Genomic DNA, 17,302 nt, shown 5'->3' with positions numbered 1-17,302 from the left:
GTCACCACGTTACAGGAAGGGAGTGATGACTAAAGAAGGAGTGCAGAAGAGGTTCACCAGGATGTCGTCTGGAATGGAGGACTGTAATTATAAAGAGAGCTTAGATACACTGGGTTTATTCTCACAAGAATGTAGGAGGCTCAGAGGTGATCTCATAGGGGTTTATAAAATCATGAGGGGCATAGATAGGATAGATAAGAGGCTTTTTCCCAGGGCAGGGGAATCTAGAACTAGAGGTTTAAGGTTAGAGGGGAGATATTTAAAGAGATCTGGGGAGGGTGGGGGGGGCCAAGTTTTTTCCACACAGAGGGTGGTGAATATCTGGAATGAGATACCAGATGGATCGTCTATGAGGATGTGGTAGAGGCAGATACGATTACAATGTTTAAAAGGTATTTAGACAAATACTTGGAAAGGAAAGGTACAGAGGAATACAGGCCTATTGCGGGCAAATGGGATTAGTGTGGATAGGCACCTTGGTTGGCATGGACAAGTGGGCCAGAAGGGCTTGTTTCTGTGCTGTACAATTCTATAATAGTGGTCATGTGACTCAACTAGTAAGACAGGCATCTGGACTCCTCCACATCAGCTGAGGAATTTAAATTCAATAAATTAAGAAATCTGTTATTTAGTTATCTGTTATTTGTCTGTTAGTTAATAAATAGAACATAGAACAGCACAGGAATAGGCCCTTCGGCCCACAATGTCTGTGCCGACCATGATGCCAAGTGAAACTAATCCCATCTGTCTGCACAGGGTCCATGTCCCTCCATTCCCTTCATGCTCATTTGTCTAAATACCTCTTAAACACCTCTATTGTGTCTGCTTCCACCACCACCTCTGGTAGCCTGTTCCAGGCACCTCTCACCCTCTGTGTAAAGCAAACTTACCCGCATGCAAGGTCGGGGCTCAGAGGGATATGGGCCAAACGCAGGAAATTGGGGAAAAAAGAGAGTTCTTCCCGGTGTACCGGTCAGTATTCCTGTATTCTGAAATTCCCCAAACAACACCATCAGAACAAATCCAATCATTAACACAAAGTTATCCTCAAATTGTCAGCTGGGATTCCCAAGTTTCAACAGTGCCTCCACTTCGAAAGAGATTGACAGCGTCTCTCTCACTCTCTCCTCTCCCCTCCTCTCCCCTCCTCTCCTCTCCTCTCCTCTCCTCTCCTCTCCTCTCCTCTCCTCTCCTCTCCTCTCCTCTCCTCTCCTCTCCCCTCCCCTCCCCTCCCCTCCTCTCCCCTCCCCTCCCCTCCCCTCCCCTCCCCTCCCCTCCCCTCCCCTCCTCTCTCCTCTCCTCTCCTCTCCTCTCCTCTCCTCTCCTCTCCTCTCCTCTCCTCTCCTCTCCTCTCCTCTCCTCTCCTCTCCTCTCCTCTCCTCTCCTCTCCTCTCCTCTCCTCTCCTCTCCTCTCCTCTCCTCTCCTCTCCTCTCTCTCCTCTCCTCTCTCTCTCCTCTCCTCTCTCTCTCCTCTCCTCTCTCTCTCCTCTCCTCTCTCTCTCTCTCTCTCTCTCTCGCTCTCTTTTACTCTCACTCTTTCTGTCTCACTCTCATATCTCTGTCTATATCTTACACACACACTTGTATGAATAGCAAGGGGCCACCTCATTATAACCCCCACTGTGTGCAACAGAAAACATCCATGGCAGAGGTGTCTAAAACTTGAGTATAGAGTAGGTTTAAGGTCAGGGGTTAGAGGTTTTGAGGGGACCTAAGGATGAATTCTTTCACCCAGAGGGTGCACTGCCTGAATGGGTGATGCAGGCAGAGACTCCCACAACCTCCAAGAAGTATCTAGACGAGCACTTGAATTGCCAAGACATAGAAAGTTACAGACCAAGTGCTGGTAAACACATTTATTATACTGTAAATAAACATCTGAGAGTCAACATGGTCAGGGTGGGTCAAATGTCCTGTTTCTGTGTGACACTGTGACTCAATTTTTTTGACAATACAAAACAGTGAAATTTTAGGTTGCAGAACTGTTGGCTTCCATGGGATTGAAATCCTCCTCTGTGATTCATCCCCACCCCTTCCCTCCCCATGACTAGGTTCCCCGCCGTAAGACCACAGAGATCAATATCTCTCAGCTGGAGGCAGCTGTCCGGGAGGACTTTACGGGCAACTACCATGAGACCCCCAGGGAGGAGATTGCACGATTGAGAAGAATGGATCTGGAGCCAGAGCACTATTCATTGGACATCAACAAGGAGGTGTGTGACCCGGAGTGATGGTGAGAAAGCAGTGTGAGTGTCAGGGCAGTGAGGAAGTGGGTGTGCCCTGTGCATGGGGAATTGTTGGAGGTACGTAGCTGTATTGATGGTCCTTCACCACTGACTTACTTTGAAGACTATTAATGGTTATATAAGATAAGATCTTTATTAGTCACATGTATATCGAAATACACAGTGAAATGCATCTTTTGCGTAGAGTGTTCTAGGGGTAGCCCGCAAGTGTCGCCACACTTCCAGTGCCAAAATAGCATGCCCACAACTTTCTAACCCATACGTCTTTGGAATGTGGGAGGAAACCGGAGCACCCGGAGGAAACCCACGCAGACACGGGGAGAACGTACAAATTCCTTACAGACAGCAGCCAGAATTGAACCCGGGTCACTGGCGCTGTAAAGCATTATGCTAACCGCTACACTACTGTGCCTGCCTGGCAGATATGCTCATGATCATGGGGCAGTTCAGGCAAATGGGGGAGATGCACTTATTGGGCAAGTTGGAAAACATGAGAGAAGTTGAATGGTGGTAGTGTTAGGCGAAGTGTGTGGGAGAGGCTCACGTGGAGGATGAACCCCAGTATGGACCAGAAGGGCTGAATGGCCTTTTACCATGCTGTTCACTCTATGTAACTGAAATTGCTCAGACCCAAGGTCATGGGATCACAATGCCATCAGCATTAACTCAGTTTCTGTCTCCACAGAAGTTGCTCAGTGGTTGCAGCAATTTGATTTATATTTTCAACAGCTGCAGTATTTTGCTTCTTTGCGCCAGTATTGTTGACTGCTCCTTGTTGATCAGACGTCACACTCTCGCCATCAGTCCACTGCTCTCTGCTGAGTCACAATTGGAAAGCTTAGGGTCATCACGAAGCCCTCCTTGGAGGGTGGAAGCGGCACGTGGTATGGGGACATTTGGGAAGGGGATGAGGTGTATTTTAAGGCAACAGACCCAACCCCCATGTGAACAGTTAGGATGCCCAAACACATTTTTGGTGCACCTGGACCTCAGTCACATTGACCAACCAGAGTGGGCTCTCCAGTTTGATGACATTGCCTATTTGGTGCCTCTCGGTGGAAGCAGTGATACTGTACACAACAATACAAGAAAATAGGAGCGGGAGTAGGCCACTGGGCCCCTCAAGCCTATCCCACCATTCAATATGATCATGGCTGATCTATGCTGGCCTCAACTCCTCTTCTGTTCCAGTTCCCCATAAGCCTCAATTCCTCGATCTTTCAAATATTTATCTGTCTCCAATTTAAATGTCTAGTGATCTGGCCTCCACCACCCTCAGGGATGAAGAATGCCTGGGATTCACTACCCTCTAAGAGAAGAAACTTCTACGCACCTCAACTTTAAATGACCGGCCACTTATTTTTCAGCTATGTCCCCTTGTTTATGACTCTGCCACTAGTGAAAACTTCTCAGCGCCAACCCTTTAAACACCGCTCCTCCCCGATCTTATATTTTTGAATAAAGTCAGCCCTCATTCTTCCGAACTCCAAGGAATACAGACCCAAAGAGTCGAGCCTCTCTTCTTTAGAACAACCATCTCATTTCAGCAGCTAGTCTGGTGAATCTCCTTTGGACTGCCATCAATGCTACCATATCGTTTATTAGGTTAGGGGGCCAAAACTGTGCATGGTATTCTGGGTGTGGCCTCACCAACAACCTGTGCAATTATAACAAAACCTCCCTATTCTTGAACTCCAATCCCTTTGCAATAAAGGCCAACGTGACATTTGCTTTGTTAACTATTTGTTATACCTGCCTGCTAACTTCTTATGGTTCATGCACAAGAACGCCTAGATCCCTCTGCACTCATTTTGCAGTCTCTCTCCTGTGTGAGGCGTAGTTGTGTGGTTATAGCTGAACCGGCTTGGTTCTAGAACCTAACACAATGTGCAAAGAATATTCAATTCCCCAGTGCTGACATTCATTTTCCAAGGCATTTACATGTCACTGTTCATCCCTGACCTGATGCTATCGAGACTTTGCAAAGGACAAGTCATATTCCACAGTGTCCAAGCTATAAATAGTTACCTGTTCTCGTCCTGATTGTCTGTCTCTCATTCAGTTGTCCACACCAGATAAAGTCTTCATCCCAGAGCGTTACATCGAGTTTGAACCAGAGCTCCCTCTTAGTCCAGAGGAGATCAAAGAGAAGCAGAAGAAAGTGGAACGAATCAAAACCCTCATCGCAAAATCCAGGTACCTTGTCACCACGCGAGAGCTATAAATCGCAGGACACGGAGTTGGGCAGCAGAGCAGACACTCCTGGAGCACTCCAGGTCTCGTCTGTGGTAACCTCAGCTGGCTCACAATGCCCCATTGTTGAAAGAAATCGTCCATCCATACCATCATAGTCAGTCTATGACTGCACAAAAATTATGAGAGGCATAGATAGAGTAAACAGTCAGAATCTTTTTCCCAGGGTAGAAAGTTCAAATACTAGAGGACACACATTTAAGGTGAAAGGGGGAAAACTTAAAGGAGATGTATGGGGCAGGGGCAAGTTTTTTTAAATTATTATTAGACCACACTTAGAGTACTGTGTCCAATTCTGGTCACCTCATTATAGGAAGGATGCGGAAATGTTGGAAAGGGTGCAGAGGAGACTTACCAGGATGCTGCCTGGTTTGGAGAGTATGGATTATGAGGAGAGACTAAGGGAGCTAGGGCTTTACTCTTTGGAGAGAAGGAGGATGAGGGGAGATATGATAGACGTATACAAAATATTAAGAGGAATAGATAGAGTGGACAGCCAGCGCCTCTTTCCCAGGGCACCAATGCTCAATACAAGAGGGCATGGCTTTAAAGTAATGGATGGGAAGTTCAAGGGAGATATCAGAGGGAGGTTTTTCACCCAGGGAGTTGTTGGTGCATGGAATACGCTGCCTGGTGTAGTGGTGGAGGCAGGTACACTGGTCGATTTCAAGAGGTTGTTAGATAAGCATATGGAGGAATTTAAAATAGGGGGAATATGTGGGAGGAAGGGGTTAGATAGTCTTAGGCGTAGTTTAAAGGTCGGCACAACATGGTGGGCCGAAGGGACTGTATTGTGCTGTATTGTTGTATGGTTCTATTATACACAGAGTGGTGGGTGCCTGGAACACACTGCCAGGGGAGGTGGTAGAGGCAGGTACAATAGTGGTGTTTAATAGGTGTTTAGAGAGACACACGAATATGGAACATGTGCAGGCAGTAGAGATTTAGTTTAATTTGGCACCGTGTTCGGCACAGACATCGTGGGCCGAAGGACTTGTTCCTGTGCTGTACTGTTCTGTATTCTAACGCAGACACTTAGTTGCCCTCTGAAATGATCTGACAAGCCCTCGTGCCAGAACGCATCAGTTCAAGTGGAAGGCCACTGTGATCTTCACCTCCTGGGTATAATTGGGGTTGGGAAAAAGACCCGTCCTCCAGATTCCAAATGATGCACTCCCCAAAGTCACAAACCCTCCCCAAGCTTCTTTGAGACAGTGAATGCATAAACAATTTCATCTCCTCGTCCTGAAGTAGGAAAGTTTGCTTCTTCCTCCCGACGAGAAGTTTCAGCATCTAGTTCACCATCATTGTGTGAGTTGTGTGATCAGTTAATTTGTACGTGTAACCACATTGCAGCTGGGGGTCTCAATGTGGATTCTGTAGGTGGTCCCAAATGGAGTCCAGCTGCCCAATGAGTTCCAGGGACTGTGGAGAAAGCACGAGGGATTTTCTTGCAACACAGACCTTTTCCTGGAATTGGGCATCAAGTAGGAGGGTGAGAGGGACTACCTCTGCATTGGACGGTCCTCGTGACTGCTGTTTCTTGTTAGTTTGCAGAACATTGTCCCACTGACAGAGGGGCTCAGTGACAGTAACATGGATCCTGAGCTTCAGCTGCAGGAACAGGAGAAGCGGATTGAGATCTCATGTGCTCTCGCCACAGAGGCATCCAGGCGAAGCCGGCTCATATCAGGTAAAGGTGATTGGTTTGGTTTATTATTGCTGTCGCATATACTGAGGTTTGTTTGCATGCCATCCATACAGATCATTTCACAACATCAGTACATTGAGGTAGTACAAGGGAAAAGCAATAACAGAATGCAGAATATCATGTTACAATTTCAGAGAAAGTGCAGTGCAGACAGACAATAAGGTGCAAGGGCCATGACGAGGTAGATTGTGAGGTCAAGAGTTCATCTTCAACATACAAGAGGTCTGTTCAATAGTCTTATAACAGTGGGATAGAAGCTGTCCTCGAGCCTGGTGGTACGTGCTTTCAGGCTTTTGTATCTTCTGCCCGATGGGAGGGGGGAGAAGAGAGAATGTCTGGGGTGGGTGAGGTCTTTGATTATGTTGGCTGCTTTGCCAAGGCTGTGAGAAGTGTAGACAGAGTCCACGGAGGGGAGGCTGAGCTGTGTCCACAAGGGCAGCAGCTTACTATGGAGAATGGGAGGGAAGTGCGTGAGACGTGTGGGGTTTTCACTTTCTTCCCATGACCCTGTGGGTTTCCTCCGAGAGCTCTGATTTCCCTCCCCACGTTCCAGAGAGATGCAGGTTGGTAAGTTAATTGGCTGCTGTAAGTTGCCCCTAGTGTGTAGATGGGGCGAGTTGGTGAGAATGTGGGAAGATAAAATGGATTAGGGTAGGATTAGTTCAAAAGTGGAAGGTTTGATGGTGGGCCTGCACTTGGTGAGCAGAAGGACTGGTTTCCATGCTGCATCTCTCGATCGGTGGGATCGTGCATGTAGGATTATGATTGTGGAGAGAGCAGGAAAGATTACAGAAATATGGGAGGAGAGTGAAGGATGCAGGACTGTAGAAGAGCAGGTCTCTGTTGCAGGAAGATGGGAGTGAGGGTGTTGTAAGAAGGATCTTGTCATGAAGTCTGCTTCATTTATTCCACCCTTTCATTCCATTTAGTTCCAGCATCGGGTGCATCAAGTCCATCAACCCAGTCATCATCACCCCTCTCATCACCGCCACCACAGGTCACTGATGGAAGCCATTTAATGTGTGTCTGAAGAAGTAAGCACTTTAAGAAAATATTTGTCCTTTTTAATTTACTTGTGTTTTTTACCTGGTGTCAGCAGTTACAGAATGATGCAAGCTACTGACACCTCTTATTCTTAGGATGACCAATTCTACTGACATTGGATTGCATGACGTCTCATCCAATGACAACAAATCATGTGATTCTTAATCATATCCTAGTCGCAAATGTTAAGTTATTTCCCTTGATCACATTATCAGAAAGCCTTGAATGAATGCACGTCTCCCATAATAACACAGTGCATTAGCAGACATCAGCTTTAACTCCGCCAACCACAGTTTGTATCTCTGTTTCACTCCCTCTCTGTCCCCTCTGCCCCTCACTATCCTCTGCTCTCACTTGCCCCTCCTCCATCTCCCATCCCTCCTCACAGTGTCCTTGCCCAACTTGTCTCAATTCTCCTCCTCCCCTCTGCTCCCTTTCTTATCTCCTTCTCCACTCCTCCCACCGCACGCCCTCTCTCTCCCACTGCGCTCTCTCCCCCACCGCTCCCTCTCCCCCACCGCGCTCTCCCCACACTCTTTCCCCCCAGTCCATCTTTCCCCTTTCTTTCCCAACCCCTACTCCCCATTTGTCCCCTTCTCTTTCTCTCTTCTCTCTTCTCTCTCTCTCTCCCTCCCTCCCTGCTCCCCATTTATTTCTCTCTCTTCCCCTTTTGTGTGTGTTTTTCTCACTTCCTTCCCCAGATGTACCCTGGTGCCTCTCAGAGTTTCCAGCTGATCTGTTTTGGCCTCAATGCTGCCATTGTCTCAACCACTGGTGAAGCTGTGTTTCCATATATTTGGTGATGGGGTTGATGGGAAGCAGACACTGGGACTTGGTCACAACCTGTTGTCCATGTCCAAACTCCTTATTCATGGAACCTTTCTCCCAAATTGCCACCAACAAAGTTCAGGAGACCAGTTACTTCATCCAATCAAATCTCATAGAAAAAGGACTGTGGATCTACTGCTGTTTAATTTTATGAAAATTCTAACATCTGTGGGCTGGATAAGGTCCCCCTCTGAATTTTGCCTATCATATTTGAAGAGCTCAAGTTTCCTGAGGTTTTTCTTGAGCTTGATGTTCATTAGGGCAGGGATCAGCTTTAATAAATATTTCTAATCTACCCGCCGCCCCTCTGAGACATTATTCACCCAATCCTTTGTGCACACAATCATACCAGTTCACCTCACCACTACATCCTTCTGCCCCTCAACCATCCCTAACCGCTTGGTGACGTTGTACAATTCCTCCAGCAAAATGTGGGAAGACTCAAGCCATTGTGTTCAATCCCCACTGCAAACTCAGTTCCATAGCTATCCCTCTCCCTGCCATCCTTCCGAAACTGAGCCGGATAAGTAGCAACAGTCCGAGAAGAGCTTTGGACAACAACTCTGTACCATCACTAAGATCATCGGTTCTCACTTCCATAATATTGCAACCTCTGACTGCACCTCCACGCAGTGACTGAAATCCTCATTCCTGTCTTTGTTACCTCTATTCCAGACACACGCCTGGGCAGCTTCCCCTGTTTATCCCCTTAAACAACTTCATGCAAAAGTCTGCTGCTCACATCCCAACCCTCACGAAGTCCAACCCTGTGCTCGCTCACCTATGTGTCTCCTCCAGCCATACAACAATCTGCAGTCCCAGTCACCCTACTACTCCAATCCTTTGATGATCCCAGGATTTAATCATCCCCTACCTTCAGCCGCCAGGGTCTTAAGCTTTAGAATTATTGTCCCTGGACTTCTCTGCCTCTATCTCTTCCTATCAAGTGACTCCCTCCGACTCACAAGTCATTGACTTGGTCAAAATGTGGAACTCCATAATTCCTGGGAGCACGTTCAACTTGGGATCAAGAAGACAACTAACACCTTCTCACAGAGGTAATTACGGATGGGCAATAAATACTGTTCATGCCATGGATGCCCACATCTGCAGATGAATAAAATATCCCTCCTTATAGAGTAGACTGTCTCAACATCTCTTGGCTCGAAGTCAACTTGTAAAGCTCGTACCATTGTTACATTAAAGGGCTGGGTGTTACATAAATGCAAGTGGTTGTAGTTGTATGATATCTTCCATGAGGTGGGGTTCAGTGCCAGTCAGCTGAACCACATGGCGAGACGTCCCCAAGTTCATTGAACGTTCTCTTTGCAGCTCAAGCTATCGCTGCCATCAAGTGTCACGGGTCAACGTACTGAAGGCTCGCTGAGGTGTAACGACACTACCTTCAGGCGTGAGCTGAGGAATAACAAGTCTTATCGGGGACCAGCTGAGACCCAGAAACCAGGACTGAGTGGCTGCTTTACATTCAAAGAAGGCAGCCCCTCCAGAGATGCAGTATTTACTGAAGAGTTTCTTATTTTACTTCTTCACATAATAAGTTTTTTATTTGACCGACTGAGTTCTCAAAGGAAGGAAAGTCTGTGAAGGAGTATTTTAATTTCTAAGCTCTCCCACTGTGTAGTGGAGAAAAGAAATTCTAATAATGTGGAGTGACTTTTTAAAAGGAACTATATTGGGATCCAAATTTGCTCGTCCTCTGACAGGAGGAGAGAATGGGAATGGGATATTATGGGGTGCGTCATACTGAAGGTTGGAAACGTCCACTGAAAAGAGATGCGTTAGCCTTTGACTCGGTGGGGAGCATTCTGACTCAAAGGTTGTGTGTTTGAGTCCCGTTCCCGAGACTCAAGTAGAGGATTCTTGCCTAATGCTCCCATTGCATGACTGAGTGATGAACTGTTGGAGGTGACATCTTTCAAATGAGATGTTAAACTAAGACCCTGTCTGACCTCTCAAGTTCAGGCATCTTGAAGATCAGGGGAGTTTTCTGAGTACCCGACTGCTAATTATTCCCACACCTAACACTGGAGTGTGACATTGCTGTCTACAAGAATGGGCTACGCTAAAATACAACACCAACTTTCCACTTTGGATGACCTGAGATCATGTAAAGTGCTTTGGCAATGAAATTCTTCTTTTAGAAAGGGGCCGGTGAAATTGACAGTGGGTTGTCTAGTGGTGACCCTGAAGATGGTAAACTAATTCTGGGATTGCTTGAGTGTGTCCCTGCCCCCACGAAAGTGCACTTAAGAGAGACTAGGGCTGGGCACCCAATGTGGCATGCTAGGCAAATGTTATTACCCCATGTTGACCCTGCCAGAGGTTGGCAATAAAAATTAGGAGTTTGGGGTGATGGGAAGATGTGGCTAAAGGCATTTGCTGTTGATAGGATTATACCTCCATCAAGGATCAGGCTTTTCTCAAAGGGTCAATGGTTCCACCAATGGTGAACAAGGGCAGGGGCAAAATTCCATCACTGGGGTTGGAAGAGGTTGGAACAGAGACTACATTCTGAGTGCTCTGGTGGTCCATCTCATCCCAGGATCAATGTGATACCAGCAGCGTACTTCACAAGGTTGTCTGATGACATCCTCACCAAAGCTTGGCAGCTCCAAGTTAGATCATCAACTGCTCAAAAGTGGTAATTGTCAGTACAATTGGAGGAATCTCTCAAAGGCATCTCCACCATGGAGCACACTCAAGGGAGAGGCACAGAGAACAAGAACTCCCAATTTAAACAGAAGTCCCTTCCTAGACTTTCCTTCTCTCCCAGACCAGTTGGTGTCACAGCTGTTACTTAGTAGAAAATCTGAGCAAAAATCTGCGTCAAAATAATCAAAAAGCTTGGGGATAAAAAAAAAATTCCCCTTTGGCTCTGCTTTTATGTCTAACATGTTTGGCAACTAATTTGAAGAGGCCTGAATGTGGACCTGCTAATATGTAACCAGCTAATCCACACAACTTGCTAGCCATGTGGCCAAGCCCATTGTCTGAACAGTTGCCGCTCATTTGCACAATGTGATGCATTTTCATGGCAATGGCTCAGCAACTTGCATTGCAACTTAGGGTGATAGTTCCATCTTCCAGAACTTGCATCAAGTGCAGTGCCCTGGCTATTGATGAGTTCTTGAGTAATTCATTGAATATGGTATTGGATATTTGAAGTGATTGTTATATTGACACTCATTGCAGGATATTACTGAACTTTTGCCCTGTATATATGTGTTTTATTTTGTTATATCTCTGTATAAAGATGAAAAGTTTATGGCAGAATCTAAAGGGGCTGAGCTCCTTCCACTGGTCCTGATGTGCATTTGCAGTCTTGTCAGTCTGAAGTTCCACTGTGTGTAGATATGAGATACATTGTGAGACAGTGGGGCCAAGGTCTCTCTACGCAATTGAATTAGCTAGTCTCACTGGCCATCGATCAGTAACATGGTTTTGATCAGGATTTATTTCTAGGACTCTTAAGGCACTTACCTATTTAACTGCTATCACAGTCAGCAGACCGTCCTTCAGGGTGGTGAGAAGATCCAAATTCTCAAAAGTTAGTCTCCTCTGCAGAGTTCCCTACAGTAGAACAGACAGCTCACAATCAGTCTTGCTTTAGCACTTTGTCCAAGGTTATAGTGAGGCTCTGGTTAGGACAGCCAGCTAGGGTGAATGTTCAGAAGGGGGCAAGGATTGCACAGGGATACTGCCTTTTGTCTGCGGCAACTCTGAATGGTTGAGAATGTTGGTTTGACTGCAGTTCAAGGACCCACAGGATGAACTGTGGGACAACTTTGCATCTCGCAGTCTCTGAAAATCAGCACAGAGCCACCCAGGCACCAGGCCAGTTAACCAGGATAACTTTCCAGCCCTGGTTTGATCTCACAGGTCTGATGATTGCGGCATCTCTGCTGAGCACACGTTATCTGATGCCCCTTCTATACGGGCTCTATGTGTGATAGTTGAGGATGAAATGTAAAAGGCACCCCCATAATCATGTGAAGGGCTAATCATCAGCAGGGTTGTAGGATTTCACTGCATTAGTTCTGAGACAACAAACCCTCCTCTCCCCTTCTGTCCTTTCTGGCTTATCGTGTGAAAGGATTAAAGCAACATTCCTGTAAAGCAAAACAAATCTTCACACTGACTTCTTTCTGCTGGAATAATTGCAATATTGCTGCTCCGATCCTTACTTTGCCTCAGTCGTCCTTGTAGTGGAGGATATGGAACAAGAGGACAAACAATGTTACCAATTCTGCTCCAATCAAATGCCAAGTGTGGGTGCCTAGAACTGAGGTGGAGCCAATAATTGAGGGATCTTATCGCTAAAAATGTGAGTGGCATTGAGAGATAACATTGCATTTAAGCATCAATGCCAAAGGAGTTTGAATGCAGAGCAATGTGAAAAAGCAATGTCGGTTTGGGAATCAGCTCATGTAATGCTCAGTCTGAGTTTGCAGCAGCTGCAGTGTAGCTCCAGTCTAAACCTAGAGGGATGACAAACATTGGGAGGCTCGCATATGCAATGGTACATTGGCAAGTGAGCTTATGTTTCCTGGGATGTTGGAGATGTACTTGAAGAGAGACTGATTAGGATTATCAATACTCACTGGAGTTTAGAAGGACGGGAGAATCTTAATGAGATACAAGGCTGGGGGAGGGGTTAACAGAGTGCATGCCAAATGGGTAGTTCCTCCAGCTGGAGAGACGAGAGCCGGGGGTTAAGGAGTTGTCCCACTAGATTAGAAATGAGGAGAAACCTTTACGTTGAATATATTCAATGGATCAGGTTTTAAGACGGAGGGAATCGGAGGATAGGATAGGAAAGTGGAGAAGGAAAAGGATTACTGAGTGGTGAAGAAAGCCTAACCCAACTTCTCTGTCTTATCCACTGATGCTTTGCAGCTGCAAAGATTGCACAGATGCCTCCTCTCTAATAGGCTGGTATGCGTTTCACTTTGGTTTGGTCTTACAGCTGATTCTAGTAACATCTCTGGAAATAAAAACATTCCTGTGACAAGATGATTCTTCACATTGCTCTGTCTCCAGTGTGAAGGATTTTTCTGCTTGAATGATTGCAGTGTCGCTAATCAGAGTCTCCACTTTTCCCCCATTCCTTGCATCATCAGTGAAGTTATCACACTTCACCTTTAATCACACTTCCATTCAATGCATGAGACTGTTACATGAATTGTCAGCTGAATCGAAAGAAAAGTTTGCAAAGCAAAAAAAAAGCTGCAGATGCTGGAAATCTGAAGTTAAAACAGAAAATGCAGGATGCACTCAACAGGTCAGGCAGCATCTATGAAGAGAGAAACAGAGGAAACAATTCAGGTCGGTGACCTTTCACCAGGACTGATAAAGGGACATGGATCTGAAAGGTTAACTTTGTTTCTCTCGCCACAGATGCTGCCTGACCAGCTGAGTATATCCAGCATTTTATGTTTTTATTTATGAAAGAAAAGTTTTATTTTTTAATAAAAGGAACAGGAAGTTTATGTATAATGGCTCTGGCACTAATAATCGTACCTCGTTCAATCTGTTTTTAAAAGTCAGAGCTAACTGTTACAGAGGGTTTTGCAGTAGTAGTTGTAATTTACTTGGTGTACTTCGGTGTCTTACGAGACTCTTATTCCACATAGTTATTGGGGATATTAGTTTTCGTGCAGTGAAGTGCAGGGGTTGTGATCATTTGGATGCAGTTTTGTTCAGCAGTATCACAACAGCAGGACCTCAGCTGCTGAGGTCACAAAGCACATTGAGAATAATGGAATGAGGAATCAAAACAAGCAGGGCGGCCATGAAGGAACAGAGACACAGGGAGAGCAGTGTCAAGGAGCCCTCCACCAATCCCGAGGGTGCAGCACAGGCTGGGGGTATGTAAGCTGAGGTACAGAATGAGTAAGATGGACAGGGGAGGTGGAGGGACGTGACGGTATGGGAATGTGAGAGCTTGCATCGGAATGAGTCTAATGGTTGAGAAAGTGAGGATGGAAGTGTAGGGGTTGTACATCAGGTTAGCAGAAGATGAAGTGGGAAGAGGATTAGACTGGAAGTTGAAACGCGGGGGAGAGTTAAGCATAACAAGAATCATTCTGCTAGCAGTGAAGTTGAGCCAAGTGTGTACGTTGCATTGTGAGCTCCACAATGGTTTCATTGAGGGCTCACATGTGAATTTGCCCCCTGTACAATGACTAAAGCCAGCAGCCTATTTTTAATCATTGTCCAGGCCCCATTTTTTTCGCACACTGACTCTGATTTCACTTTATGCTAATTTAAAATCCCAGTAACAGCCTAGGCAGACTGCTATGCGGCAGTTAGTATCCACTAGCTAACTTCTCAAAGCACCATAACGCAAAGACAATATGTGTAGAAGGTGCAAAAGCAATTCCAATTTATTTAGTCAAACAAAGCACAAACTTGAGGAGATTCCAGCAAAGAATCTTTTAATCTACTTAAGTGCAAACAAGAATGTAATATTTATGAAACAATTATCTAAACACCAATTTGTGGGAGGTAGAGGAGGACTGCTCTCTGCCCTTGGTGATTATCTTATCTTCTCATAGACATCACTTCCAAGCACAAAATATTCCCAGGAAGCCAAACTGAGGATCACCTTGGAACTTCCTTTGGTGTTTTCCTCCGATTATAACCCTAGCAGCAGCAGGCTACTGGCACTTGATCACTTCCAAAAGGCATAGGCTTTGTACCGGTCAACAAACTGGTTTCACTATTTCTGTTTGTCTCAGGGCAGAAGGATGTATGGAGTTCAAGATGGAATAGTGGCCATCCATAGACTTGAACCAAGCACCCTCTGTGCCCCCTGCCATCTGCCTGTGACCGAGGATAAATACCCAGCATTCATGATTCCCTTTGAACTTGCATGTTGGACCGGGATGATAGACTGGTCTTGGTCTTACCTGGTGTAGATTTCTCCCTCTATCATCTTCATCTCAGTGCAGTTACTTACTTTGTTGCATTTCACTTGGTGTGAACCACTCTCCAGAACTTCATAGCCATGTGCAGCCTGAGGCAATTAATGTTGATTATAGGAGGGTACAGTCCTATCTATGCTTAACATTGTCCTTCAGGCAAGGGGGCATTAATTAGTGACCATCCCTTTTATTTTGATACCCTCTTCAACCCAAGTAGTATTAGAATGCTACTAATTTGTTACACAAATCATGACCTTGCTGGGTTAAGGCTTCAATGCAAACACTCCTGTAACTGACCCACACTTTCACATGTCTGTCTTCTTCAGAGGAGGATGAGAAGTTTCAAAATAGTCAGGCCTTCTATGCTCCCACCAACATTCCTAACTGCACCAAAGGTTGGTTGAAATGCAATCTCACAAATTGAAACATCAGAGCAGTCCAGGGCTGGAGGGAATGGATTGCTGGCTCCAGCAACCGTGCCTCCTGTTCAAAGGAAGGTTTATTTCGACAGGGTTGGGAAGCAGCAGAATCGATGGCTTAATGAGAGAAGGCCAAGAGGTGGAGACTTTAACATTTGGAACCTCATGACATGGAGTTCTTTTCACCTGTTTTGTTCCCATTTCCTTTTTGACAAAGCAGGATATTTTTCATAGACTATAAGCTGTTTATTGCGTGACTGCTAACGTTTTTGGGGGAAGGGTGTTTTATAGCTCACATTGGTTGTTTGGGGATTTAGACAAGAGGTATACCCTATAATGTACATCAATGTATTGTAATAAAGAAATATCAAAAACTATTATGAAAAATATTGAAACTAACCAGAATAAAAAAATGAATGTAAAAATGTCTTTGTTGCTTTTATAAATCATTCAAGATATGTTTTAAAACTTATGCCAATTTTGATGCTTATTTAAGCTCCCTCTGTATCTGACAAAATATTTGCCAAGCTATCTTGAAGAATGCAGCTTTAATAATGCCGAGAATTAGATGGCTGATTTTCATATCATGAGCTCTTTACCCATCAATGTACACATTGTTTTGCCAATTCTACTCAGTCCTGGTCAAGAACAAAGATTTGTATTTAGATAGCTCCACATACAGTATGTGATAATGTAAGAGTTCCAGTGATTGCCGCTCTTCGATTTATTTTACATTTTGGGGATTTGAGTGTTGCTAGCAAGGCCAGCGTTTATTTCCCACCCTTAGTTGCCCATGAGAAGTTGGTGAGTTCCTTTCTGGTGAAGATACTCCCACAGAGGCTGTTGGGAAGTAAATTCAAGGGTTAAGACCCAATAATAATGAAGGACCAACAATATATTTCCAAGTCAGGTTGGTGTGTGACTTGGAGGAGAACCTGCATGTGGAGGTGTTCCCTACATTTATCTTGTCTTTGATGATAGAGGTTGCAGACTTGGGAGGTGCAGTAGGAATAGCTTGGGTGAGTAACTGGTGTATTTTGTAGATGATATACACTGCACCCACTGTGCACTAGTAGTGAAGGGAATGACTGTTTAGGGCGGTGTATGGGCTGCTTTGCCTGGATGGTGTCAAGATAGTTGACTCATCCAAGCAAGTGGAGAGTATTCCATCACAGCCCTGACTTGTGCCTTGTAGATGGTGGAAAGACATCGGGACGTCAGGTGAGTCACTCACTGCAGGATACCCAATTCCTAATCTGCTCTTGTAAATCATGGTATTTATATGGCTGGCCCAGAGAAATTTCTGATCAACGATGTTCTTAGGAATATTTAGGCATCCTGCAATTATTGCTTGCTTCAACTCCTGCAGAAGTGTCAGCATTTGATAAACTGAAACATGACCTAATATATAAACTACCTCAGAACCAATGGCACAGGGAAGATAGTGATTAGTAAACACTAGAAAGAGTGATGTATCCTACTGTATACATCTGAGACAATTTGATTCAGCAGAAATACATTATGTTTACTGACCACATATATCAGGCAAAACAAATGAAGCACATTTATTAGAAGAGGTAAAGTTATACAGAGGCAAGTATAATTTAGATTAGATTTTGATATTGCATTCGTAGTCACACATAATGAACTAACCCTCGATGTTTGGCTAGTTTCAAAATGGGAAAATGAGGGTTCAGTTTAATGTCTAATCTAGCCAAGAAACAGTGCCTCATAGTGCACTGTGGTATTCTCTACTGTCACGTTATAAGGCATCGTAAGATGGCTGTATGGAAATGTCACAAAGTGGGAATGCACTCATGTAGAATGAGAGGCATGTCAAACTTTTACATTTTT

General features: G+C 45.1%; 1 protein-coding gene across 15 annotated transcripts in view; it reads left to right on the top strand.

The window, feature by feature from the left end:
- The window catches only part of plekha6 (pleckstrin homology domain containing, family A member 6), a 291,418-nt gene extending 275,545 nt beyond the window's left edge, over positions 1-15,873 (top strand). For 14 of the 15 annotated variants that reach the window (XM_052034357.1, XM_052034354.1, XM_052034352.1 and 11 more), the window contains 5 exons: positions 2,052-2,213; positions 4,309-4,442; positions 6,050-6,192; positions 7,140-7,244; positions 9,415-15,873. In XM_052034357.1, coding sequence (XP_051890317.1) covers positions 2,052-2,213; positions 4,309-4,442; positions 6,050-6,192; positions 7,140-7,240 — 540 coding nt within the window. In that variant the 3' untranslated portion in view covers positions 7,241-7,244; positions 9,415-15,873. The remainder of the gene's footprint in view (positions 1-2,051; positions 2,214-4,308; positions 4,443-6,049; positions 6,193-7,139; positions 7,245-9,414) is intronic. The other variant, XM_052034356.1, reaches the window with a different exon arrangement.
- The last annotated feature ends 1,429 nt before the right edge of the window (positions 15,874-17,302 follow it).

Source organism: Pristis pectinata, chromosome 20 (genome assembly GCF_009764475.1).
Source record: "Pristis pectinata isolate sPriPec2 chromosome 20, sPriPec2.1.pri, whole genome shotgun sequence".
In the NCBI taxonomy this organism is placed as follows: domain Eukaryota; kingdom Metazoa; phylum Chordata; class Chondrichthyes; order Rhinopristiformes; family Pristidae; genus Pristis; species Pristis pectinata.
Note: the sequence above shows the minus strand (reverse complement) of the source record. Positions and strands in the feature narration are given on the sequence as shown.